Here is a 27,845-nt window from a genome sequence, read left to right as displayed (position 1 = left end):
AATAATGTTTTTAGATATTACGAGTTCAATTCCAAAACCATAAAAGTTTACAAATTTGAAAATCTAATTTTATTTTGTCTCAATTTATTATTTTTAAAAAATTAAACAATTACAATTATATCTATAAATTAATGATTATTAATTTACACTATAAAATAATAATTATTAATTTATAGATAAATTAATATCTCTATAAATTAATAAAATGTCATGGTCCTAACATTATTAATTTATAGAGGTTTTACTGTATGGTTTAAAGCTTTTCTACTTATCAAACTATTGGAGTATGTGAAATATGTTAGTATTACTCCGGTTAAGTTAGTTGGTTTAGCCTTATGGTTTAGTTGGTTTAGACTTTTCTACTTATCGAACATAAAGAGTTAAAGCCTATCTAATTAGTATCTAATAACAATTCTCACACGATTACTATTTTCCTACTATCCAGCCTAAATTAATTTCGAAAAGTCTCGCTCTCTTTTTTAAAAAATAACTATGAAAAAAAAAAGAAGAATCCGGAAATATGAACTCGTAGAGATTTTTGTCAGATAGCAGCAAATAGACTAAATAAATAATAAAGCCTCTTCGTTTCTTCTTCTCTCTTCACTCCTCTTTCTCTTTCTCTTTTCACTCCAAAAAAGAAAACTCTGTTCCGGCGTCGTTTCGAGGTATTTTCTCGTCTTTTTTGCGTTCTGCTTTTTTTTTTTTCCGTGAAAGGAAGAAAGAGATGGCGTAGAAAAGAAGAGCTTTTTACAGTGGTGGTTGTTCTTTGTGTTGATGGAATGTGATGATTTCTTTGTTTTGTTCACTGCAAATGACTCTTCATTTTGAAAACTTTTCCTAAAAATAGAAAGTTACGACCTTTCGGTTTCAAAGGAACAATTTTTTTTTGGCTGCGGCAAAGCAACAAAAACATTGAGGCCTTCTTTAGTTTAGATTTCTGTTCAGAAAGTTACGACCTTTTGGTTTCAAGGAACAATTTTTTTGCTGCGGCAAAGCAACAAAAACACTGGGGTCTTCTTTAGTTTAGATTTCTGTTCAGAAAGTTACGACCTTTCGGTTTCAAGGAACGATTACCACATGTGGTTTAAGCTTATAACTTGGGATCTTTTTTTCTCTGGTTTTTGATTTTTCAGGGTTTGTCATGGAGGACGAGGAATCGTCATCATCAGGAGTTATGGAAGGAGAAATCGTAGGAATCACGTTCGCCTTAGCAACTCACAACGAGATTGTAAGTGTAAAGTCTTAAACTTTCTCGACATACTATTGCTCCTCTCAGAGGCGGATCTACTTGCAGAAGCAAGGGTACACAGATTTTGTAAATTTGATATTTGGCTTAGACAAATAAATGTGTTTCTAGCTTAGTTGGTAAGGTTTCCCTATGCTACTCCTAAGATCTTAGGTTTGATTCTCCTATTGTGTCTCATTTTTAATAATTTTTTAGTTAACTAATTGTTATTTATATATTGTGGTGCCCCAAGTAAAAAAATTTGCTCTTGTGCTATGCTCTTTTTTTAGTTTAAGTTTTGTGTTATATCTTTAACTGCTCTTCTGAGTTTTCGTTGGCCTGGTTCACTGTTTTCATAGCGTGCATCATCAATTAGTGAGGGTCCAATCAACCATGCAAGCCAACTTTCTAACCCCTTCTTGGGGTTACCTCTCGAGTTTGGCAAATGTGAAGCTTGTGGTGCCACGGAACCTGATCAATGTGAAGGTAAATCAACTCTTTTTTTTTTTTTTTTTTCGGTTTTGTGTATGATAGAAGAAGCTCTTGAATCTCCTATTACATAACAACTTTCTAATATCCTTTTTAATTCATTTTCAGGTCATTTTGGGTATATTGAACTGCCAGTACCAATATACCATCCTGCCCATATCACAGAGCTCAAACAAATGCTGAGCCTTTTGTGCTTGAACTGTCTAAAGATAAAGAAGACTAAGGTATTACTACTACATTCGGTTTCCTTGACTTCCATATTATTGGTGATCCACTCAGAGGATAAGTGCCTTAAGCCATATGTTTTCACTTTTCTGATTACAGAGACAGAGCACAAGCCATGGTCTTGCGAAGCGGCTTTTAGGTGCCTGCTGTGAGGTGAGTAAATCCGCCATTGTGTGTTTGATAGAATGTCTTGTAATTTTACATAAAAGCGTTTGATTTCAATGATATATTAGGAAGCTGTGCACATCTCAATACAAGTGACTAAATTGGATGGAGCTTGCTGTCTAGAATTAAAGCTCCCTTCTAGGTCGAGACTACAAGATGGTTGTTGGAATTTCTTGAAAAGATATGGCTATCACTATGGGAGCGATTATACCAGGCCTCTACTGGCAAGAGAGGTCTTATTCTCTAGTTTAAATAGTCTTTTTCTTTCGTACAGTATTTATTTGTTTCTGAAAGTTACTTTTCTGGGAAATAAACACAGGTGAAAGAAGTGTTGAGACGAATCCCACCAGAAACAAGAAAGAAGCTTACAGAAATGGGGCATAAGCCACAAGAAGGCTATATACTAGAATATCTTCCAGTACCGCCGAACTGCTTATCGATACGCAATGTCTCTTCTGATGGTTTCCTCTCCATGTCAACGGTAAGTCAACTGAAACTAACTTACAACAACATCAGTATCTTTCAATGGCCAATGCTTGATGAGCTCATGCATTTTTCTGTTATTCTTGTCTTCAGGATCCATCCTGAAGTGGGTTAAGAGATGTTCTGAAGAATGTGTTAGATATTAAAAACTCTAGGTCTGGTGAGACAAATTTTGTGTCACATGCTGCTGAAGCTAATCAAATTTACAGAGTGGTGGACAACTATATACAGGTGAGGGGTATGACAACAAGAAACATAGATAAGAGATATGGTGTAGGCAAGGTCAACGAAGACAGTTGTTCTTCCAAGACTTGGTCTGAGAAATTGAAAACACTCTTCATAAGAAAGGGTTCTGGTTTCTCTTCCCGCGGTGTCATCACTGGTGATGCCTATAGGCGTGTGAATGAGATTGGAATTCCTTATGATGTTGCTCGGAGACTCACTTTTGAGGAGAGGGTTACTGTTCACAACATAGGATATCTACAAGAGCTGGTTAACAAGGAATTATGCGTGAGTTACAGCCAAGGTTCTCTGACCTACTCACTGAGATATGGAGCCAAAGGGCACACTCAGCTAAAACCTGGGCAGATCGTAAATCGCATGACGAGGGATGGAGATATTGTGTTCATTAACAGACCACCAACTACTCATAAGCATTCCCTTCAAGCCCTTCAAGTGTACATCCATGAAGACAATACTATCAAGATCAATCCGCTTATTTGTAGCCCCCTTGGTGCTGATTTCGATGGCGACTGCATCCACATCTTCTATCCACAGTCACTGGCGGCAAAGGCTGAAGTCAAGGAGCTTTTCTCAGTTGAGAATCAGTTACTCAGCTCACACACGGGCCAACTTAATTTGCAGTTGGGATGTGATGCAATGCTTTGTCTCCGTGTGATGTTGGAAAAGATGTTTTTGGACAAAGAAGCTGCTCAACAATTGTCCATGTATGGCTCTTTGTCTTTATCACCAGCCGCTCTAAGGAAGTTTAGTGAATCTGACTCGGCTTGGACGGTATTTCAGATTCTGCAGCTTACCTTTCCTGACCACTTGAGCTGCAAAGGAGACAAGTTTATGGTTGAAGAAAGTGAAATTTTGTTCTTTGATTATGGGGCTGAGACAATGGCATCCTTCATGAAGAGCATTATAACTTCGATTTTGTTGGAGAAAGGTGCAAAGGAAGCTCTTGGATTTTTTGACTCATTGCAGCCTATGTTGATGGAACACCTTAACACTGAGGGTTTTAGTATTAGCCTTGAAGACTTTTTTATGTCTAAGGAGAACATTGGTGTCATTCACAACATGATCAGGGAAATCTCTCCTATGGTGTCACGTTTGAGATCAACCAATGAAGATGAGTTTCAGCTAGAGAATAGCATACAACATGTGAAGGAGGTCGCTGCTAATTACATGTTGAAATCACACTCTATGCGAAACTTAATAGACATGAACAATGTCTCATCCATTGAATAAGCTAGTGCAGCAAGTAGGTTTTTTGGGTATTCAGCTTTCGGATAAAGAGAGATTTTACACTAAGAATCTAGTTGAAGACATGACTCAGTTTTGTTCTTCGTCTGTGGAATTTGGATTAGTGAAGAGTTGCTTCCTTCATGGGTTGGATCCATATGAAGAGATGGTTCATGCCATCGCAACCAGAGAGGTCACTGGTCGATCTTTAAGAGGTTTAACTGAGTCTGGGACCCTGTTCAAGAATCTGATGGCTAATCTTCGAGATATTGTGATTTCCTACGATGGAACAGTAAGGAACACATGCACGAACTCAGTTGTTCAGTTCAAGTATGAGATTGAGGGAACTTCTGAACATGGGCATCGAGGTTTGTTTGAAGCTGGAGAAGCTGTTGGAGTATTGGCAGCTACTGCAATTTCAAAACCTGCTTATAAAGCTGTGCTTGATTCCTCACCCAGTAGTAATTCACCATGGGAGCTAATGAAGGTGGAGAATTCTCTAATGAGCCCATCAAGCTGTTGGGATATTGAGTTATCCTTGTGTGTACATTAACACTGTTTTCTTTTTCTCAGGAAGTGCTACTTTGCAAAGCCAACTTCCAGAATGCAGATAATGATCGTAGGGTGATTCTCTTTCTAAATGAATGTTTATGCGGGAGAAAGTATTGCCAAGAAAATGCTGCTTGCACAGTCAAGAACATATTGAAGAAAATAAGTCTTAGAGAAACTGCAGTGGAGTTCCTGGTTGAGTAAGTCTCTTGTTTTCTAATAACCATAGTTGCTGCACTTTTTTTGTGTGTTTTGTGTCTTTCTGCATTTACTAACATGTCTCTTTGCAATATCTATTTTGTCTTTACTTTCTTGCAGATACAAGAAACAACAATCTCATATGGAGAATTATGTAAACGACTTCTTCCTTCAGGGTCATGTTCATCTAAACAAGGTCTGAACTCTGGTTGCTGCATAATTTATTTTTTCTGAAACCCTTGATGTTCTGAAGAAGTATCTTAGTCTATCCTTGGCCTGTAATTTATTTTTTGACTTGTGTTTGGTTTAATAGACTCTGCTGCAAGAGTTGGCCATCAGTATACATGAGATAAAACAAAAGTGTGAGGGAATGATAAACTCATTGGGGCAGAAGAAGAAGAAAACTCACCACTTGAAAAGAACAACTTTGTCAGTCAGGTTCGTTAAGCATTTATGGTTGACTTGAGATTATGCATCATTGTACTATAAAAGGAAAAAATTAGATACTGATATCTAATTTTCTCTTTCCAGTTATTTTTTATCTGCTGAGTTAGAATTGTCTACGTGTGTAGTTTTCTGAGGTTTTCTCTTTCTTTTTGGATTTAACAGGGAGAGCTGTTGTTTTGGAGATTCATGTGGAGGCAATGAATCTGGTATGATGTGCTTGATCTTTTCCTATTACAATGCTGATGACCCTAATCTAGAAAGAGCCCTTGATGTCCTTTGCAACCAAATTTACCCATTTCTGATGGAAACAGTAATCAAAGGTACTTGACATTATCGCATTTTTCTTGCGTTCTTACCCTTTCTCTTGAATATTATGTTACTGATGTTTGTACATTCTGTATCTAAACTGTGTAGGTGATCCACGGATCTTCTCAGCAAATATATCTGGAAAAGGCCAGAGAAGAAGAGTCCAAACTGTGATGCGTCTAAAGGGGAATGGGTTTTGGATGTCATTGCTGACAAATATGCTGTAAAGAAGAGTGGTGATGCATTGAGAGTTGTGATAGACGCTTGTCTTCCAGTGCTTCACCTGATAGACACAAGACGCTCAATCCCATATTCTGTAAAGCAAGTGCAAGAGTTTCTTGGAATAGCTTCCACTTTTGAGCAAGTAGTTCAGGTGCCTGATTTTGCACTGGCTCTCACATTTAATTTAAGGTGTGATACTTGTCCCATGTTTTATGGTGATATCATTTTACTCATTGACTTTGCAAGGATGTCTTTTTTGTAGCGTCTCTCCACTTCGGTGAGAAAAGTATCCAAAGGAGTCTTAAAGGAACATATAGTTCTTCTAGCAAACCACATGACTTGTTCAGGGAATCTGCTGGGTTTCAATGCTGGAGGTTACAAGGCGTTGACCAAGTCATTGGATATCAAGGCACCATTCACAGATGCAACTCTGATAGTAAGTCATCTGCTCCTCAATTTTTTTTAATACGAGTTCCTTCAAAAGATATTCGTATCATTGCATTTTCTTTAATGTTTTCAGAATCCAATGAAATGTTTTGACAAAGCTGCTGAAAGATGCCATAAAGATCCTCTATCATCTGTGGTTGGGTCCTGTTCTTGGGGAAAGCATGTGGCCGTTGGTACGGGTTCAAGGTTTGATCTGTTATGGAACAAAAATGAGGTAGAATCACTCTTTAGAAGTCCATATTAACGAACCACTTTTTAAGTGAGTCTCTCATGTAACTTGGCTGGAAATTTTGACTTTATTTTATTTTATCAACATATTTGCAGACTAATCTAAATGATGAAGGAGTAGATCCGTACAGCTTCCTTCAAATGGTTAGATCATGTACAGATGGAGATACATACGTTGATTCCTCTGGTTTTGACGTTTTAGAACAAGAAATTGAGGAATGGGAGGGTTCTCCTGAGCGAGACCCTGCTCTTGAAGAGCCTACCTTTGAGGAATTACTAGATGAAGGTGAGCTAGCTGCATCCAAGTGGGAGCAAGGGTCATGCAGTGGTAGTAGTAAAGGTGGTGCTTGGGAAAAGCCAAACGAGGAGAATACCAATAATGACTCAGCATGGGGAAGTGCCATAGAGTTAGGTCAGTGTTCTTGGGAAAAGCCAAATAAGAAGAGTCGCAAGTCATCAGATCAGGATGCTTGGGAGAAGCTAAATGATGAGTGTAACAAGTGTGATGAGCCGTCATGGGGTTCTCCAAGCAAAGGAAAAGAGATTCACAATGTGATAGACCCTTGGACTTCGAGAAAAGAACAAGATTCAAACAAACATGAAAACCATGAAGATGATGGAAATCCATGGGTGGCATTGGCGGACACCAGAAGCAGAGACGAGAATGAAAAGCAGAGAAGTCCGTGGGGAAATCCGAACAAGAGATTTCCATCTGAACACTCACAAGGTAACTGGCAAGCAAATAGGAACCCTCTAATGCCACCTAGAACTGGAGAGGAATACATGTTTCCAGCAAGAAGACAATGGTTGGACATGTTTACCTCTGAGGAACAGGATATTCTCTCAGATATTGAGCCAATCGTGATTACTGTCAGGAAGATAATGCATCAGTCCGGGTATGCTCTTTTAATTCAATTTCCAGATCACTGTAGTATATGAAGTAAGATGGGGACACATATGGATGTTTAGTTACTTGGACAATAGATCAAAGACAAAAGACACTTATCTTTGGCTTTTAGTTTCTCATGATGGCTTCCATATGTTTCTGAAAATATGTTCTTTTTGATGAAGGTACAAAGATGGTGATCCAATTTCATCTGAACATCAGATATTTGTCGAGGAGAAGATTCTGAATTTCCATCCACAAAAAGAAGCAAAGATTGGTGCTGGCGTCGAGTATATCACGGTACAAATTGGCATATTGTTTTGATGTTTGTTCTGATATATATATTTGGAGACGAGAAGATTAAAACTTTGGGTATGGTAAACAACGCAGGTGGATAAACACACATTGTTCCAGGAGACCAGGTGTTTCTTTGTTGTCTCAACAGATGGGACGAAACAGGATTTTTCCTACATAAAATGCATCAAGAACTTATTGACAGAGAGATACACCACCTGCATCGCTGAAGATTTCATTGGAAAATTCTTTAAGAAGAAGAGTGATCTTCCTTCGGCTGAGAACCAGGACAAGAACAAAGATGCCACAACAGCTGAAACCTTTGAAAAGAAACAAGAGATAACCACAGAAGTCTCTGAAATCCCCTCTGGTACTGGAGCAGAAGAGACTCAAGATCAATCAGAATAAAAGCCTTTTGTCTTAAAAAAACACAGTCGTTTTTCTATTTGGTAACTATATTGCTTTTTTTTGGGTCTAGAACAGTTTATTAATTGCATGCACTTGGTACTTTTTGTTGAAAACAGTAAGTCAAGGTTTCATTGCAGTTGTTAGTTTTAGTTTTATCCTCTGGTAATAACTAAGTAAGTATTTTAATAGAGTAACAAAATGAGCCAATTTTGTTAGTTATGGATTAAAAATCATAGTGCAGAACAATCCTGTGTGGTAAAAAATTGTGTGGCAGTTTCAAGGGTCTTGAAGTTTTTTTTATCTGCTTCTCAAATTAGCCAAAAATACAATCTACAACGGATGTCTGCAACGTTATGTTTGTGAGGCACTTTAGTAACTAGCAAGCTACTGAGGGCTAGAACAATAAGTTTATCAAACTGTTGCAGAGATACATTACTCATATATATATTCTACATGATGTACATGAATAAGTTCAATATATTCAAGAAATACGTATTTGAAAAAAACACATACTAAGGTCAAAATAACAGGTGAAAGGTCAAGGACTAAGTTGGCTATATAACAAGAAGAAATGGATTCTCTCTCGTCGCTTGGAATATTGTGCCAACGGTTTATTAGCAGAGAGAAAGATTTGTGGGGGATTATCAGAGCATATCTCAGGGTTCAGGCTGAGTAAAGACGAGAGCAGAGGTCGTAGTTCCAAAAGTTGAGATCATGAGAAAGGCCATGATTAGTATCCTGCGACTGCGAGCATCATCATGACTATTCATCTACAACATATGTAAAATTTCAGTTTACCAAAACAACTCCAGACAAATGTTCGAAACCATAATCCTCAGAAAAATCTCCGAATGTAAGAGAACTAAATCGCAAACCCACACATCACTCTTCCAAAAACACATGAAGATTTCAAGATTAGCATTACAGAACCAAGAGTACTTCTTACCTGATTCGCGAACAGGAAAGCTCCGTGAAACTTGGGAAAGAAACCAGAGATGAGAGATGAGTCGTAACGAACAAACAAAGGTGATCTTAGAGTGAAGAGACTCTGATCCCCTTCAACTAATTTTATATTAGTGAGCAGAGCGCTATCACGTGCGAGGCCGGTCACATGTGTGATTCGCTTTACCCCCTAAACTCCGTCGTTTTACGAGCCGCCGCTGATTTCTTTTTTATGGGCCAAATCACCAGGCCTTCTATTGGTCTTTTCTCTTATGGCCCAACAGATTTGGGATACTTTTAGAGCTTCACGTGCTCGAATTAAAAAGGTGTTTTTTTTTTTTTGCAACCATATATATACATTATATAATTAAAAGATTATTCGATTTTTATTGAAATTTCAATTTAAACAATAATAATATGAAGAACAAAAAAAAGCACATGTGAGTCCAATATGTTTAGGTAGCTTGCGATGGAGATTTTTTGTTGAAGAATTTCTGTTTAGATAAAAAAATAAGATCATTGAGACGTTATTTTTCTTCAAAAATTGTTTTTTTAACCATATTATTGTATACTTCATATAATTAAAAGATTATTTCTAATTATTTTGAAGGAAAAATAATATTTTCAAAGTTAACATTGTCCAAAGCTGGTTGTTGTTTGTTGGCCGAGAGTGTTATGACGATGAGTGTCCTGGCGATGAGTGTTCTGGCGATCATGAGAATACCTGCTAGAGCTACTGCTTTGTCTGTTCTATCCAGAGCTGCGTAGTTGTTATTGCCTTGAGTGTTTTTGTTCTGTCCAAGAGTGTTTTCATATTGACATGTGGGTTGTTGGTGTTGTTGGTTTAGACTTTAGAGTGTTGTGGCCATAATTTCTCGCAACCTCCTCTTGAAAGTAAATCATATAAGACACCAATAAATCACCTGAGCAAACGATTCAATGTATATTATAACCAAACATGATGAATGTTATGTCTAGAGCCAAGAATTAGAAAGACGAACACATTCAACTGTTTTTCTCCCATATATATATACTTCAAATAATCAAAAGATTATTTCTTAATTAATTTGGAAGAGAAAAATGTTTTCAAAGTTAACATCATAGATCAGATTACACAATTTTTATTGAAATTTAAATTTAAATAATAATAATAATAGTTTAGTTTTTATTTATTTATCATAAAATCATGTCTAGTAGTAATTATAATTAGAATGTATTAAAATATAGTGAATACTGAACGCTCTAAAGCTTAATTCAACATTTTTGTATTCTTATTCGTATTCTTATTTTTATTAACTGCTCAAATTTTCATAAATCTCACCAATCTGACAACGGTTTAAAACATCCCTATTCTTCACTCGACCATAGATAACACAAATTTTTTGCAACCTGGTATCAACTTCTTAGAAGTCGTTGATGAGGTCATGAATCGTGCAAATAGTTTAAAGGACGACTTGCCTCATCTTAGAAAGCAAAGGCTGATCAGCATTAATATATGGAACAGTCAAAGAATCTGCAGAACCAAGCTGAAGAGATCAAACAAAGGACTGAGGACATAGAAAACTACAATAAGAATGTTAGTTTGTTTGTTTAGTCGGATTACAATAAGATTGTTTGATTGAAAACACTGGAGATAAAGAATGTAAGTCTCGATATTCAAATATTGTTGTTGAGTACTTTGTCTTCATCCTTCTATTCGGATTTTCTTTAAGACTCTGCACTAACTGTTGTTGTTCACCAACCTTCTCTAGAATTGTCTTTATTTATTTGAAAACTATCTTCTTCCATACATGGATTTCATATATCACCTCAAGCTTTACATCAACTTCAATGATTTCCCAAACAAGAGCACTTTCAGCAACAATCTAATTTTAACCTTGGTTGGAATCAATAATGACTCAGCATGGGGAAGTGCCATAGAGTTAATAACTAAGTAAGTTTTTAATAGAGTAACAAAGGGGCCAATTTCTTCAGTTATGGATTAAAAATCATTATGCAGAAACAATCCTGTGTTAAAAAAATGTGTAGCAGTTTCAAAGTCGTCTTGAAATTTGCTCTTCTTCTCAAATTAGCCAAAAATGTTATCTACAACGGCCATGTCTGCAACGCTATGTTTGTGAGGCCGTTAGTAAATAGCAAGCTACTGAGGGCTAGAACAATAAGTTTATTAAACTGTTGCAGATTTATAATTCATATTTATTGTATATCAGTATATGAATACGGTTAATATATTCAAGACGTACGTATTTGAAATAACACATAGCTCAACCTTTAACGTAAAAAAATCTATCAAATTACTAGAACTATTAACTAGATCAGGTTGTAGTGTAAGTTTTAATAGTAAAAATCATTGTATGTATATCTCTAACACATTATATGTTAACAACACTCAAAACTACATTTCACTACTACACTTTGATCGCATAAGTAGGCAATCTTTCTTAACTAGCGCACACGACTCAAACATCAGTCAGCAAATTCACAAGCTCCCAAGGATCTTCGTCATACTCTGCTTCCATCCATGTCTCGAATGTAGTCCAATATGTTTAAGTAAGTACGAGAACTTTCGATGGAGTTTTTATCGTTGAAGGATAATTGTTTAGATATGGTAAAGTTAGTAAGCTATGTTTGATGGATTTGTCTCAGAGAATGAAGATTATACTGGGATGAGATTTTTACGGATTTAGTTTTATATATATGGTAATTTAGACTCGTCTTAAGCGTTTGATAGATTTGTCTTAGATCACTTCTAAGAAAACCTCGTAGGGATTTAGTTAATATGGTATATTAATTAGGTATTGAAGATCATGATCGTTCTAGTACTTTCATTTTGGTAGTATGAAACCTTTCTTTGTTACTCTTGCATGATTATGAAAAAACTATCTAGAAAAAAGGAATAATTGCAAAGGCAAAGACAGAATTAGGCTATAGTCAAAATACAATTGTAATTAAGTGTCTTAGCCTATCAGAACAATTAAGATGTTACTACGTACATCGATCCGAAGCTTACCACTAGAGTGAAATAACTGAGAGAGCGCACTCTTCGTGGAAACACAACCGCCTATATTAAGTTCACCAATTCTCCATCACTCTGAAACATCAACAAAACTACTTCTTTCTTTATTAAAAAAAATATCCCAATTTTTTTTCTTCAACGACATGAGATATTAGCCCAAGTGGTTTTCACTAGGTAGTTACGTACAACAAGGTGGGAGCTCTCTTCAATGACAAGCACGGAAGCACCATACCATAAATCTACCACCACCATATGATGAGGATCTATCTATCTTACATCTCTTGTAGATTGGATCAGAAAATATCTAGTTAAAGTAATCTTGAGATCTGACTTGATCAACTAGGCTAAATATATATAGCGAAACAAAACTCTTCATAATCTCCATTTTCCATTAGGTATGTAAGTATTACTTTATAATATTTCAACGCGGTTTGGTTTTCAAGGTTTTATTTGTTTTTCAGTTTTATAAATATGAAATTAAACGAATACATATGATGTTTTTAGGATCAAGTGATAGCAAATACCAGGTATTCCCACCAATCTTTTTGAAAACAAGAAATTTAACAGACCAAATTAAACCATAATAAGTCTTGCATTAAGAAAAGCTTTCCATAAGTTTTTCATAAGTTTTTCATAAGTTTTTCATAAGCTTTTCATAAGCTTTTCATAAGCTTTTCATAAGTTTTTCATAAGCTTTTCATAAGTTTTTCAACAACAACAACAACAGAATAAATCTCCACCATCAATCAATCTCTCACCTGTGGAGCTTTTCATAAGTTTCCGGCTCTCTCTCTAGATAAACCTTCCTTGAACCACTCCGTCACTTAAGCAAGCAGGAACCGGAAGCATCTCAACCGGTGGAACCCCAATACTTTGCCTAACAAAAGGATGGCTCAGCAGCTCCTCTGCGGTGGCTCTACCCTCCGGATCACGCACAGTGCACTTTCTCACAAAGTCGAAAGCCATCGGTGATAGAACCTCCGACAGGAAAATAACTCTTTCTCTTACACTAACAAGAGACGGCGGCCCCAACATCTTAACCACCATAACACCTAAAGACCATATATCAACCGCCGGCGAGATAATCCTACGTGGCCCGACCGCCTCTGGAGCCAAGTAACCGGGGCTTCCCTCGAAAAGAGACCCTTCCAATGGTATAGGTCCATTAGGCTCCTCGGATAAACCGAAATCAGCAAGTTTGAGTTCACAAAGCTCTCCATGAGTGTAGGTCTTGAAGATGAGTATGTTCTCTAGCCTGAGATCACAGTGGACGTAACCTGCCTGGTGAAGATCCTTGAGCCCTTTAAGAATCATGAGTGTGCAATACCCGACCACGTTCTCCGGTAATCTCCCACCGGCTTTGGTTAGCATGTCTTTGAGTGAACCATGCGGTGCGACTTCCATGTAAATAGAGCAGACCTTGACATTGACGGGCATGGTTTCGTGATAGATGATAGGGCTTTTGGGTCGTACGATGTTGCAATCGATGGAGTTGAAGCGATGTAAGATCCTTAATTCTTTCTCGAGATTCGCTGAGTATTTGCGGAGAGATGTTTTCTTAGCCATGAGCATACTATCATTAGGGGTTCGAACGAGAGAGATGTTTTGTTTTGTTCTCTTGGTTGAGATGGAAAATGTGAAGATTACTTGTTTCGTTGTACTGTATATATAGTACAATAGACATTAATTGGTAGAGTTTGACTCAACAATTTCAGAATCTGTATTATAAGTAATTATTAAATTGTATGTGTTTAATTGAGATAGGATATCTATGAGAAAAGGAAAGCAATATGAGATGGACTATTTTTATATAGAAGAAAATCCATTTTCAAAAAGAAAAGCTATAGTTAGCATATATAATAAATTATTCTTTTTAATTTATATTAGGGGTGGTCGTTCGGTTTTTCGGTTTGGTTTAGGTTCGGTTTTTTCGGTTTACGGTTTTTTTGGTTTTATAAAAATGGAACCATAAAGAAACCATATGTAATTCGGTTTTGGTTACGGTTAGGTTTTTTCGGTTTATGGTTTTTTCGGTTTCATAAAAAATGGAACCATATAAAAACCATATGTATCACAGTTCGGTTCGGTTTCGGTTTGGTTTCGGTTTTTAATGGTTATTTTATACTTTTAAAAAATAGATAGTTGATACATAACTAAAAATAAACATAAAAGTAAAACCTAAACATAAAAAAAAAAAAATAGAATCCAAATTTATTCGATAGATTACTAAGAGATCAATAACTATAAGCCCAATAAAGAAAAAAAATATTGATATTGTTATACAATTTAAAGTTATAAGTCGGAGAAACTAATTATATCTAATTTATCCTAAATTTTTTTAAAAAACCAAAAAAACCATTCGGTTTTACGGTTTTTAACCAGACCAAACCTAAATCAAATGCTTAACTAAAATGAGAACCAAACGGATTTTTAGACTTAACCATAACCAAACCAAACCTATTATTTCGGTTCGGTTCGGTTCGGTTTTTTGGATTTCGGTTTTTTTGCCCACCCCTAATTTATATACAGAAAATCTTGGGAAAAAAAATATGCTTTCAAATAAATATTGAAATCATATCTTGAAAAAAAATCTAAATTTTATGTAAGAAACATAATGTTTTAAATTTTTATGTATTTTGAGATATGTTATAGTTATTACATTCATTGTTGATATTTATTAAAAACTTTATGGTCTACAAAACAATTCTTCATAATATATTTCTTGTTGTAATTCTCATCCTCTTCTAGCGTTATTTGCAGGTAGCTTCGAAGCTACATGGTATAATCCTCAGTGGGCAAATACTTCTTCAATTCCAAAACTCGCTGGATTTCAGAACCCTGGCAACCAGGGCCGGTACTTGAATTTTGGTGGCCTAAAGCATATTATCTATATAAAATTTAGTTAATTTTTTTTTTTACTAAAATACTAAAATATAATTAAAAAATATTTTTAAAAGTGATAAAATACTTTAACAAATGTGAAATAATCTTAAAATAAATTTTCTATCTTTCATCACAACAAATTCATTGGTTAGGATTATAATAAAAAGGATTAAAGTTAAGGTAGGAAAAAAAATGGTTTGCCTAGTTAGCCTGCAGCAGCAATAATCCATGTTCTTGTGTAGAATTTCTTTATTTTTGATTTTGTATGAAGAAGTTGAATATTTTAATATCTAGTAAAGTCTAATATTTAGAGATTTTATTGTTAAAAGCAGGAATTAAACAAGATTTATTAAAAAAATTTCTATAACTCTTACCAAAAAAATGAAAATAAAATCGTAAGCAAAAAAGAAAGAAAACTGTTAAAGGGGAAAAAAAACATAATGAAGAAAAGAGCAGAGTAGCAGTAAAGGAAAAAAACTGTTAAAAAAAACGTAATGAAGAAAAAAACAAAGTACCAGCGTCGAACCCATGACAAGCCACTAAATTGCGGTACACATAACCATCTGAACTATCTAATCTCTTGAAGATATGGCCCTAAAATATTTTATATATTGTGTGGCCTAAATCAAATGCTTTGGATGTTTTATGGGTAGGTCGGGCCTGCTGGTTATGTATATGTACTAATCTGGTATTCCACTTGAGAATGAAAAAGCTTGCCTTCGAATATCATTTCATTAGGAATCAAATTACTTCAAAAATACTTAGAGTTGGCTTGTATTTCATATAAAGACCAACTCGTCGATGCCTTGTCAAAGTCATTGGCTCGTGAACGGATCTCATACATTTTTCCAAGAGTGAAGTCAATCTAATTATCATGAGGGGTATGTGAAAGAAGAAATGAATTATATTTATGTAAGTTTCTCTATACTAATTGTAGATAGAAAAACCATAGTCACTGATGTATAATTACAAACTTACATCACATACACAATGACAAACTTCCCGTTTTGCTTTCTAAATAACCTATCATTTTCGCACCCAACAAATATCAAATTACGTAAAAAATAATAATAAAAACTTTACGTAAAATATTAAAACATCATGCTTTTTTAGGATATGAATTTAATATCTATTCTGAGAGCATAATTTTCATTTCCAAGTTCTCTGTAATTAATTTATTCAAGAAAAAAGTGATACAACTTAATTATGGTTCCATACTGATTTGTGATTTCATATGGCACACTCTTCAGCCTTCTCTAGAGTCTGCACTTTAGCGTAAATCAATTTGGTTTTAGTCCAGCATCCCAAAGAACTTGTTTATTATATGTTCGACGCAAGAGACCGTTTCGCTACTCGTGATCGTCTTTCCTCCTAAGAGGGTCGCTACTCGCTAGTCGCTACATCAAGAGAATGAAACGCAGGATCATATCTTCTTCTCTTGCACTTTCATTGACTCAATCTAAAGGTTTTACCAATCTCGATGATCTCGATCCTCCTTTAAGCCAACACATTCTGCTCGTATGGGATCAACATGCTCTCCAAACTCACATATTGTTCTCATGGAAACGGCTAGCTAACCCGAGCGAGTATTTTTATTAATTAGTGGCCATAAATGTTTTTCTTTTTCTTTTTGTTCATTAATAAATATGTAGCTTTTTGACAGATTTCTAGTGAAGTTGGTAACCTACTTACAAGTTATAAATATAAAAAAAAAAACATATCATATTCATACATGCTAGGAACTAAGAATTCCATTAAACTTTTCTCCACTACAAACAGTTAACAAATTAGGAGGAAAAAATTAGTGGAAAGTAGTAGTATTTGATTAGTAATCGAAACTGCATTGAATAGCCAGAAAAAAATGACTTGCCTTTTGAGACACCTTTAGAGGTAATGTGGTAACTGGGATGAACGGAACTTAGATGGAGAATACTCTAACACTTAAAATCGATAATAGTTCTATATGTTAAACCCAAATATATAGATTGATACAAGACTGGACTACCATCATGCCCACTTAGGTAAGATCAGTCCACTTATCAAAGCTTTATTCCGATTCAACTATATAACCCCGAATGTGAATTGATATGTATATTCCATCTTTGAACCGAAAAAAACCCATCCACGTCTAGAGATCTCTTCTATCTTCCCTTCTCCATATGGCTTACCCTGAAACTAGACTGCGCGTGATGCCACCACATTAATAAATTGACTTAATGACTTGTACGTTATATTTCAGTATATCTACAAGACTATAACTATATCAAAATCATATATACTAAAGAGTATTATTATGCCTATTGCCTAGAAGGTATATTATTAAAGTATGAGATTTATAAGGATGGTTGCATACCGGTACCATGCTCGGAGAGACTCGATCCGTCGAGGTGGATGCCGCGGCCCGGCAGCCATGCAATGGATTCATCGACCAGATCTTTCTAAAGATCGATAGGTCGTTGGTTTATTGACTATATTGAATAAGGAGAGATCTTAGTTATTTTTGGTTTCCATGGAGCTTGATCTCTGGATCTTTGTGTACCATACATCCTTTGCGTTTTATAAGCAAAGCATAAGGTATTAAAAAAAAGATGCTCAAAAAGCTACAACAATTTTAATGCTTGGGAGAAACAAAATCAATAAAATAAAATAAAAAAGATGTCTTTTTGGATTATTGACACGAAACGAGACCAAAGCAACCTAATTTCTTAAAAAGTACGAACGTACCGTTGGATACTTGACACGCAGGAAACAGACTAGCCTACGTGTTGGGAGTGGCACATTTTAGCTTGAGGCTATGATTTTGCTAACCCACGCCGCTCTTCAAAATTTTCTACTTTATTTATTTTCTCTTTTTTTTTTTTTTCTTTTTTTTTCTTATCTTCTGAGCCAATACGAGGAATCCAGACGAAATCTTTGTTGCGAAGACTAATACACGTGGCTATTACTTATTGGAAAGATAAGATTGCCTTAAAAGTCTTGGCCACGTCATCATTCTAAATCTCTATAAGCGGGTCAAATCGTAAAAAGTACTTATTTTTTATTTTTATCTCCGTAATTTCTTCAACTCTTCAACTATATGTTTCAGTTTCTATTTTGAGAATCTAGAAACATTATAGAAGACCTAAACCTAAACATAGTTGTGGAATTGATTATGGATCACCTAATTAGCTAATCTAACACTTCAAAATGCATTAGTTAAGACTCATATAATAATGAAATTATGAAACTGCCCACCACACCACCTAAATCATATGATCAATGCCCTTCACTAACTCCCATAATTAAGTATGATTATTACTAGAAGCTTTTTTTTGTTTGTTTTTTTTTCAATATTCGTCACATTTGAGTCAGAACAACACCTTTCACTCTAATCATCTGGGTTTGCTTATGATAGAAGCATCAACACGCATCAATGATCAAACCAAGAAAGAAAAAAACAGAAGTGGGCAAAACATGTTTTCAAAAGGCTGGGGTTTTTAGCTTACACTGTTTCTCCAATGGAAGCTTGATGTGTGTGAATGAACTTAAACTTTCTCCTCGGTGTCACCAAATGATTCTCATCGTCGATAGTAGGAACTTGTTTCCTGGTTAGAACATTGCCCGTTGATACGTTTCGTTTCAGCATTGGCTCTGTGAGATAGATTCGTGGCTCGTGCTGTTTCACATGGCTCAAGAAGGAGCGTCGAGAGAAGCTCTCTCTTTTCGTCGTTCCTTTTGGTCCAATAGCTTTCTGGTCTTTCCATGATTCTATGTTCCACTGGCGAACCGCATCTTCTGCTTCAAGCTGCTTCACACTGGCGATTTCCACTCGGTTTAATGCAATTTCCAAGGCTTGTTTACTTTGTTTGACTTCTTCGTTAGCTTCCTCCAGCTTTCTCAAGATCTCTATTTTTGAGACATTGGTGGATAATTCTTTGTTCATCTGTGCTCCAAGTGTTAATGGAAAACTTGGTTGCTCCGGGAAGCAGAGAGCGTCTTGGTTGTTACCGCTGGATAACATGGTGATTTCAGCAATCGCAAGTGCTTCCGCTGCTCTTGCAGCCTCTTCCATTTTTCTTGCAGCAACCAGTCTCATTTCTGCAGTTCTTAGACAAGCCTTGCTCTGTTTATGGTAAGCTGTATCATTGGTTTCAACTACCATCTTGACCTGTTCACATTGTGGGTTCACAGGTAAATTCTCCGTATTGAACCTCTCTCCTTGGTCATGACCTTGTGGTTTTAACTTCAGACTGTTAAGCTCCTCAGCTAGAGACGCCGCTCCAAGTAAATCTTTCTCTTCCTTCGTTGTCATATTCAAAGATTCAGCATAGGGCTGGATCAATGCAAGATCATCCATGGTTTTACCAAGATTCATACATGCCTGCTTCGATTCCATGAGGGTCAGATCTGGAGACTTGTGGGGATTAAAATGGCAGCGTTCATAGATCATCTCTTTGATGTGTGAACGCAAATGTTCAGGGGTCTCCCTGCATCTCATTGCTTGTTGCTGGAGCTGCCGCTTGAAATCTTCGACAATGCTTTTGGTTGATGCAAGAGCTTCTAGAAAATCAAGAGTTTCTAACTCTTTCATAATCAGATCCTTCTCAAGCTCCACAGTCTGTTTTTTCATTCTCTTTATATCAAATTCCCTCACACCCTCCTGAAGAATGACAAAGCAACAATCAGAATATATCGCCGGCTCTAGCCCTCAATAGCTGGGTGGTTCCAGAAGCAATTGGCGCATATATATAATCGCATACATCGATTAACACTTCATTCAATTGCCTCATTACAAAAACATAAACATGACGTTTCAAACAAGGGTGAAGATAACATATTCTGGCTAATCACAAAGGCAGAGCAAAAGATTCAAGACGATTGAAACTGTCCACACATAACACAAGTCCTTACATTATGATAGATCACTACTACACAAAGTTCTGAAATTTCTTCTTAGTGTCAGCATAAAACCTCACCAAATCGAATTAGCTATCAGATTTAAAAGCATAAACGACAGTTGAAGAACATACATTTCAAACCCTCAATGACACTGCTACTCACAGATGCATCGAACAACAAGAAATTAAACAGACTTTGCGAATCGGAGATTAGAAACAGAACTTACCAAATTGTCTTCAAGGTTGAAGGGACGACCACCAAACAACGGTGGAGAACTATCGACTTCAGCTCTCACAACTCCTCTCCTTGCACTCACCGGGTTGAAACTCTCGAACCCGGATCCGGTTCTCACCTCCCGGATAACGGGTGTACCCGGAATCGTCTCCGCCGCAGGGTTCTCCGACATTTTCCGCGCTCTCGAGAAACAATCAATCGAAAGTGAAAGATAAGTAAAGAGGGATCCATTAGAGTAATCATAGTTAAGCAAACAAGACTGAGAGCTTCTCTATGATTGTGTTTTCTCGGTAATGAAAGCCGCGCGCGACTCACGACGACACCACGACCCGGAGAACAATGAAGGGCTTCTTTGATGATGATGATTCAGATACGTGGCTTCTATTGATTCGCTGCTTTTTCTCTTACTGGGCCGTAGATTAAGGAATCGAGTTTGGGCTGTTGATACGAAATTGGACTCGGTTGTTAGGCTCTATGTTTATTTTTATGTTAAATGTAAAAAAGTACTATTTGAGTTGTTTGTTTCTGTTCAAAATACGATATCGTTTATATGAAAATTGTCATTGTTTCTTCCCCATGCCTATGTTATTAATGTATACTAGTAAATGTATGCGTGAAATAAATAGGTGGAGCTTTCCCTTATAGGTTTTTTTTTTTGTCTAACCAATTTGTGTGGCCATCAAATCCGAGTAGGAGGGAGAAACGGACCACGTACGAATACGATTGGGAAACAAACATTTAATTATTTTGATACACGGCCTTCTCATCACTCAACCGTCCTAATTCATCACTTTTTTGTCTTTCGATCCTTCACGTTTCTGTTTCTTTTCCCGCATACGTATCTCCCCAACGCATTAGAACCGACACAACACCTTTTCTAATTACTACTGTTGGGTCGGGTGTTACCAGTTTGCACTAGTTCACTCGTTGGTTTTATACATATAATAAGCCTACTCGTATCTTTTTTGGATGTGTTAACATACCCCAACTGTTTAGTCTGCGGAGTCGACAGTAGTGAGTAGTTTCTATATTACGACAAACAATTTAAGGCTCTAAAGTTTTGGTAGGTGTAAAGTCTTCGTTTATCTTCTAAAGATTTAAACGTGTAGATTAGTATGTCAATAATTATTTCCTAAATTACAAGAACACCCAAAAAAACAAGTTTATAGACGGGATTCCTACTTAAGGTAACATATTTAATACAAAATATTAATTACTCAAAGCAATGCATATATATATATAGTGTCGAAACTCTTATTACGAACGGTTTACCAATAATGTGATGTGATCCCCACGACTCTCTCGTAATTAATGAAAAGCATTAAGTAATAGCATACACATCGAGCTCAGTAAGATAGCCACCTTTCATTTATTATCTAACCATTTTTTCCTATGTATTTATCTTCTTTATACTTGTAATATGCTCCTCCATATGAAATTCTCCATTGGAAAAATCTCTAAATTTTAATAGAAAAAGAAAAACAGAATAAATATCCACGATTGTATATATACAACCCTGCCAAGAAGATTCTTTTGTTTCATCGGGAAACTAGTTTTTTACTCACAAAACACATTACTCTTTTTCACTTTTAACGAGACTCAACACACATAGAACAGAGTCAAAGAGATCACTCTAAATGTCAGGAAGATTTGGAGATGACTATGCATTCGATGACGAGAGATGCTCCTACTATGGCGGAGCTTCCATACCATTCATATGGGAGTCAAGGCCAGGCACACCCAAAAACCACCTCTGCTCCGATTCTCTTCCTCTGCCGCTCACGCCACCTCCCTCATATTACTCATCCGAGCTTTTGTCGACACCGAAGAGACAGGGCAAGGTGAGAACCAAAATAAGTAAGTTTCTGTCCATGTCCATGTTCAACGATCTCAGGAGGAGCAAACACGGTAGTAAAAAGACGACCAGCTCATCGTTTTCTTGGTCTTCTACGTCTTCTTCATCTTCTTTTTCCTCTTCGCCACCACATTCTTCGAAAAAACGAGTGAGCCATGACAAAAAGCCGCCACTTCTGTACGCTAACTACAAAGAGGATGAGCTTAGCTCGTCGCCTACCTCGACTCTGTGTTACTCCAATGGTGAAAGAAATGGATGTAGTTCTTCAATTGGGAGTCTGAAGAGAGTTCTGTTCTCCGGATCAGTGGAGAGTCTGAAGAAACATGGTACTGGTAAAGTTCTCATCACCAACGACAAGAACAAAGCTTGAGTATGTGAACGACTGGATCTATGCTCTGTTGTTTATGATTTGTTCTATGAGCTGCTTTGTTGTCTTATTGAACAGACAGTGTTATAGTGCTTGATGTGTGAATGTAACTGTATTACGTGTATATATAGTTTGTCTCTCTCGGTCGTGGCCTTATTAAGCTTGTATTATGGACAGGCTTTTTGTCAATTCATGTATATCTTCAACCAAGAACGTTCTCCCACTGAAACGATGTCAAATATTATAAACCGATAGATCTGTTGTATACACAAAGGTTGGCTTGTCATGTCTACTAAGTGACCAGTGTAACATTCCCTGTGAGAAGACTCCGTAGCTATACAGTGAATACGAACCGGTTATGGTTTCTCTATGATATCCCTAAGAGTGTTGTCTCTTCTTACTTAGTCTGAGTCGCTACTAGATGCATCTTCAATTGGCAGTTCAAATGCATCTATCTCTGCAAAGTATGCTTTCTGCTGCTCGATATATTCCCGAGTAGCTGCATGAACCAAATTCTCGTTCTCTTGCTTTACCGTCCGTTGCCTCTGTAATGTAACCATAGATACAAAAAATTTAGTTTCGGAGCAAACTTATATGGGACAAGTATAAGGCTCTACAAATGAACAAAGGAGATAAAAGCTGCACATCTCATTAAACAGCAATCACAGCTTATCTCATGACAATATTCTGAATCCACATTATGGAAAGAGAAGAATATATACATGAAAAAGAAAGACTAGGCATCCATATTCCAACTAGGTGTAGCACTGGTTTTCAGAAATCATGACAGAAGAACAATGTAATCTATCAATGTTGAAACATACAATGCACTGATATACAGTTTGATAGAGCCCAAAAACCGATAGATCAAAAGTAATGGCTACTTTTCCACAGAATGATAAGAGCAACACAGAACTATCACACTTGTGATAAGTATATAGGTAGAGCTTTCCTGAATTCACCTTTTTGGGAGCCATTTTCAAGGGCTTCGTTTTGTTTACATCTGCTTGACATGTTTTCTTCCTGTGATACAAATTTCAAAGAGAATTAACTAACAGCGACATGCTTCAACAAGCCACAAAATGTTAGACAAATCTGATGGCCATGACAGGTTCAACACTAATTCTAGTCATCACATCTAATCTATCTGACTGATAAAAAAATTCTCAAAAGAATAGAGAACAAGCCACAAGACAGCACCAACAAAAATAAGTAGCAAGTACTATGTTCTAGCCTGGTTCCAGTTAGATACATGCCAGATCTTATATCCCCAAAACTCAAACAATCATATATCATCGAATGAGTTTTCATACCCAGCGCTTGATGTCAAGTCCAGACGCATGCGAGCCGCTGCACTAGAGGGAGATGTGTCTATATTCCTCTTCCTTCTCACCGTGTAAACAGACCATGGCTCAGCAGACTCCTTATCACTAACGCCTAAACATAAGAAATTTCTTAAACATCAGCTTAAGATAGAAACCAAAACCAATTTAGCAGAATTATCAATTGAAAATTAACAGACAAATGAAGCCTAACTTGATACTAAATTTGCAATTCACTATAACATGATAAATTCAAGCATAAATCAAACGATTCCTGAAAACCCCCCAAAACCCAGAAACCTAAAACCCTAGAGTTACGCACAAATCCAATTCAAATCAAAATCCCTCAAAATCTATACAATAAAACCAAATTGGATCAAAATTATCGCAGATAAATCAATTACCCAAGTCAGAGCGCGATGATTGGGGACGAGAAGGAGCAGAGGCCGGAGAACCCAGATCTGCAGACATACGGCGAGTGACGGGTCTAACGTTCGTGGCAGGAGCGGGAGACGGAGAAGCTTTCTCGGAAGCAGTCTCGGAAGTAATAACAACATCTTTGGGTTTCTCCTTGAGCGTAGTTTGATCGACTAACCTCTTGAGAGATGAAGTGAGACTAGGATTCGCGAATTTGAGTGTAGAAGATGGCTGTTGTCGAGAAGATCTGGAGACGATGTTGGTACAATCGGCAAGCGGTTTCCTCGGTATACGTCCTCCGACGGAGCGAGGAGCTTCCGTTCTTTTACCCGGTGATCTTCGTGTCGGAATATTCATCTGAGAGGTCTTTGGGGGGGAGAAGATTCCACACTCTTCGTTGGCGGGAAGGTAAAAAAGCTCGAAAAGGAGAAGAAGAGTTCTGAAGAAGGTTCGATCGATTGAGAGAGCTTAATTTGAGGGGATTGATTTAAGAGAAGCCCAAATTGGGAAAGTGTCATTTGGGCCCTTATTGTTTTTTGGATCGTATTATAGTAAGATTAATTTTCTACCTTTTTGTAGACTTTATGGAAACGTAAGGCCATGTTTATAGGGAGATCAGATGGGATGTTCTTAAGTCTTTTAAAAATGAAAATAATTGAATAGTGGACTTAAGATCAGGTTCATTGATCGTATTCTAGAACTGTTATTGGGCCTGATCTTGTGTGATATGTCTCTCTCGGATTGGTTGAGAATATATGGAATAAATTTGGACATTAATCTATGTATTAATTAAATAAAATGTTTGTCTTGTTTAATTAATTAAGTAATATGTTTGTTTGTTTTTTTAAAAATTTTATTTACAATGTTTTTTTTTGTTCATAAAAATATGGCATTGTATTTTGAATTTTAGTAAAAATTTTATAAGTTTGCAATTAAAATATTATTTTATAAATTTTTATAATTGTAATATGTTTAAGAATATTAATAAACATTATATTATTAAATAGTATTAAATATTCTTAAATTTTTTATTAAACATTAATCTATGTATTTATTAAACATTCTTAAATTTCTATAAGAATATTATATTATTAAATATTAAGATCTTAAACATGTTCTTCTAATAACTAATTTTTTAACAAAAGTTCTTAACTACTGATCTTACATTATTTTCATAATATTTATACTCTAATAACACCCTAAACTGATCTTCCTATAAACATGCCCTAAGGATCAACAAATTATTATCTAGTTAATTAATTTTTTTTTTGCTAGGATAATATAAAGTTGATGTTTTTAAAAAAAGAGGATGATATTAAAACTTTAAAAAAAAAAAGGGACAGAGGATAGTTGTTTTTTTTTAAAGTGGGAGGAGAGTAGTAGAGCAATACAGTCCATATTTTAGGTATCTTTTGCATCGTATCATTTCTCCCTTTTAAAAGCTTTTTGAGGTGTTGAGATGATAAACACATTATGTGAATTAAAAAAAAAAAAAAATTGGGGCAGATTTTAAATCAATGGATCAAAAGACTCTTGCGTGTTATTGACTAATCCAAAAAGGAATTGCAACTTTAGGTGATGTGATCTTTGAAGCCAAAGTAGACAACAAAGTATAATATTTTAGCATCGTATGATATGCAAGTAACTTCAGTAACGATTGAGGATTGAGGCCAACGGTTTTGCTCATGAGGAATGTAGTATCGCGTTGTGTTGTGTTGTCTTGCTGCTTGATGGAATATAAATAAAAAAATATTGTATTTCGAGTCATATATGATGAGAGTTGTGTTGGAGAACACGAATCTAATTAAACACATTGTTATGCTAATATGTGTTTTCATGGGTGTCGCATAGGAAGGCACAATGGAAAAAAAAACTTATCATTATATAATTTCAACCATGAAAGTATTATGTCTCACAGCCACCCAAGAGACAAAAACATTTCTTGGGATCCTTATAAGAAACCATATTAATTAATTGAGTCTTACTCGAGTAGGATTTTGAATTTTACTTGATACTCTTTACAAATAAAAAAATCAGTATAAAATAGTTTTCTATTAGTTCATAGTCAAATATACTAATCTAATAAAAGTAAACTTTGAATAACCTCCATATAAAAATGTAAAAAAATTTAAGTACTTGGTACTGCAACCAAAACATGTGTAGTACAAGAAAACCTCATCTAAAATTCTTTTGTACTTGTACTTTCTGTTAGTGGGTTTACAAAAGTTGGTCAGCTTTTTTTCCACATCAGGTATAACAAACCTTCCTAAACCTTTTATATTCTATTGGGAATATGGTAAATGCACTAATTCACAATGCTCTCGTTTCCTTTACGCTAACTCCTCCGAATCTTTCTTTTTTTGCTTTTGCGTTACTATAAATAACCAACACGACACCATTTCATTTCATTCAACAAACAAACATCTCATTCTCTAATCCGGATCATCCTTCTCAAAGCTTATTCGTTTCGTTTCATCTCATTCTAGCCATGGCTCAGGTAATTTTTTTATTACTTTCTTCTCCGTTTCTTGGGTTTACGTCTGTTTCTTGACCATAAAACGTTGGAACAATGTTTTCTTTTAGAGAGAATGATTTGGTTTGTGTGTGTGTGTGTATTTATTTCCAAAATATGCTAACAATTGCTCCAGATTCAGGGCGGTGTTATTGGTCGATTAATCGGTTTTAAGCATCCGGTTAATATGACAATTATAAAATTGCACAAAAGGAAAAAAAAGTATGAGATTAATTGATTGGTCTAGGTTCTATCAGCTGTATTTAGAATGTCCTAGCTAGCGTCATTTAAAAATATTGGTTAAAAAGGTGATAATTAAGCTTGAACGCAAACGATAATTGTTCATTAGTGTGATAAAATTAGCTGTTGATATCTTTGGACCGGACTGGTCCGGTAACTAGTACATATATATGGTTCTAACATTGTCGGATCAAATCGTCTCATAAATGCAGACCGTTGTCCTCAAAGTTGGTATGTCATGCCAAGGCTGCGTTGGTGCCGTCAATAGAGTCTTGGGCAAAATGGAAGGTTTGCATGTATGCTAATCTTTTTTTTTTGTTCAATTTTTGTTTCAGATCATTTTTATAAATTAATCCTTCGTTTATATATATGCCTAGTAAGTTGTTGACTCCAGAGTTTATTTCAGGGGGTTGAGTCATTTGACATTGATATCAAGGAGCAAAAGGTAACAGTGAAAGGTAATGTTGAGCCTGAAGCAGTTTTCCAAACAGTTTCAAAGACCGGAAAGAAGACTTCTTTCTGGCCGGTGGAGGCTGAGGTTGAGCCAAAACCCAAAAGCTGAGGCTGAGCCAAAGGCCGAGGCTGTGACTGAGACTAAAACCGAGGCTGAGAGTAAGACTGAGGCTAAGGTTGATGTTGAATCAAAAGTGGCAGAAGCCGAGACTAAGCCATCGCAAGTTTAAGTATACTAAAGATGAAAAAGAAGGCTAATCTACCTTTACAAATTACAACGCTTCTTTATCTTTTGTTTGTGTGTGTTCTTGTAAGAGCTGTTTTCTCTAAATACCTAATATTTTTATGTACACCTTTTTCAACCTTTGATAAGAAGATGTTGGACCCATGTTGGTCCGACTTTCTTTTATTGATAAGTTTTACGTGTTTAAAGTAATTAACTAATTCGGCCAAAAGAAAATAACTAATTAAATACTGTGAAATTCTTAAATTTACTTGTTATAAAACTTAATCCATACCATTCAGTCATCTGTCTGAATATATACAAAAAAAAATGAGAGCCGGCCTGAAGAATTAGTAATCCCCAAGCAAAAGTTGTTTATCTTTTTTTGTGAAACACAAGCAAAAGTTGGTTTCTGGTCGATTAATATATTTTGGATTATCTTTTCCGACTTTCTTTTATCATAC

The 27,845-nt window shown here is 35.9% G+C and overlaps 5 protein-coding genes and 1 pseudogene across 6 annotated transcripts; 3 read left to right on the top strand and 3 right to left on the bottom strand.

The window, feature by feature from the left end:
• Positions 1-967: 967 nt before the first annotated feature.
• LOC104715707 (DNA-directed RNA polymerase V subunit 1-like) lies at positions 968-8,194 on the top strand (annotated as a pseudogene). Its single transcript, XR_015566606.1, has 17 exons — positions 968-1,228; positions 1,585-1,711; positions 1,823-1,938; positions 2,039-2,092; positions 2,173-2,337; positions 2,424-2,585; positions 2,681-4,541; positions 4,628-4,803; positions 4,922-4,997; positions 5,115-5,239; positions 5,411-5,568; positions 5,663-5,927; positions 6,039-6,212; positions 6,297-6,437; positions 6,548-7,347; positions 7,523-7,637; positions 7,728-8,194. The product of XR_015566606.1 is annotated as a DNA-directed RNA polymerase V subunit 1-like (transcript).
• A 4,398-nt stretch (positions 8,195-12,592) lies between these two features.
• LOC104715706 (mitogen-activated protein kinase kinase kinase 20-like) lies at positions 12,593-13,629 on the bottom strand. Its single transcript, XM_010433090.2, has one exon. It carries the CDS (start codon positions 13,567-13,569, stop codon positions 12,790-12,792), a length of 780 nt encoding a protein of 259 aa, XP_010431392.2. The 5' UTR covers positions 13,570-13,629; the 3' UTR covers positions 12,593-12,789.
• Positions 13,630-18,240: 4,611 nt separating this feature from the next.
• Positions 18,241-20,307, bottom strand: LOC104712286 (WEB family protein At3g56270). Its single transcript, XM_019229355.2, is given in 3 exon segments — positions 18,241-18,396; positions 18,398-19,519; positions 19,985-20,307. Coding segments are annotated over 3 exon segments (1,359 nt in total). The 5' UTR covers positions 20,165-20,307; the 3' UTR covers positions 18,241-18,339.
• Positions 20,308-21,509: 1,202 nt separating this feature from the next.
• On the top strand, positions 21,510-22,357 carry LOC104712284 (uncharacterized). Its single transcript, XM_010429143.2, has 2 exons — positions 21,510-21,833; positions 21,878-22,357. The coding sequence occupies exons 1-2, from the start codon at positions 21,649-21,651 to the stop codon at positions 22,215-22,217; spliced, it is 525 nt and encodes a 174-aa protein (XP_010427445.1). The 5' UTR covers positions 21,510-21,648; the 3' UTR covers positions 22,218-22,357.
• A 75-nt stretch (positions 22,358-22,432) lies between these two features.
• Positions 22,433-24,498, bottom strand: LOC104712283 (sororin-like protein). The gene is made up of 4 exons (XM_010429142.3): positions 23,941-24,498; positions 23,528-23,651; positions 23,177-23,237; positions 22,433-22,759 (listed from the first exon to the last, which is right to left on the bottom strand). Exons 1-4 carry the CDS (start codon positions 24,308-24,310, stop codon positions 22,616-22,618), a joined length of 699 nt encoding a protein of 232 aa, XP_010427444.1. The 5' UTR covers positions 24,311-24,498; the 3' UTR covers positions 22,433-22,615.
• A 1,630-nt stretch (positions 24,499-26,128) lies between these two features.
• LOC104712282 (copper transport protein ATX1) lies at positions 26,129-27,574 on the top strand. The gene is given in 4 exon segments (XM_087466615.1): positions 26,129-26,450; positions 26,918-27,001; positions 27,121-27,254; positions 27,256-27,574. Coding segments are annotated over 4 exon segments (360 nt in total). The 5' UTR covers positions 26,129-26,441; the 3' UTR covers positions 27,389-27,574.
• The last annotated feature ends 271 nt before the right edge of the window (positions 27,575-27,845 follow it).

The sequence above is a fragment of the Camelina sativa genome, chromosome 9 (genome assembly GCF_030686135.1).
Source record: "Camelina sativa cultivar CO46 ecotype springtype chromosome 9, ASM3068613v1".
Classification (NCBI taxonomy): domain Eukaryota; kingdom Viridiplantae; phylum Streptophyta; class Magnoliopsida; order Brassicales; family Brassicaceae; genus Camelina; species Camelina sativa.
This window is presented reverse-complemented; position numbering and strand designations above follow the sequence as displayed.

Coding starts and splice junctions, on each gene's coding strand:
- LOC104715706 (XM_010433090.2), bottom strand. CDS start 13,569: ATGCTCATGGCTAAGAAAACATCTCTCCGCAAATACTCAGCGAATCTC.
- LOC104712284 (XM_010429143.2), top strand. CDS start 21,649: ATGACTATGCATTCGATGACGAGAGATGCTCCTACTATGGCGGAGCTT. Junction 21,834..21,877: donor CACCGAAGAGACAGGGCAAG/GTGAGAACCAAA, acceptor GTCCATGTTCAA/CGATCTCAGGAGGAGCAAAC.
- LOC104712283 (XM_010429142.3), bottom strand. CDS start 24,310: ATGAATATTCCGACACGAAGATCACCGGGTAAAAGAACGGAAGCTCCT. Junction 23,652..23,940: donor ATCATCGCGCTCTGACTTGG/GTAATTGATTTA, acceptor TCTTATGTTTAG/GCGTTAGTGATAAGGAGTCT. Junction 23,238..23,527: donor GACTTGACATCAAGCGCTGG/GTATGAAAACTC, acceptor TTTGTATCACAG/GAAGAAAACATGTCAAGCAG.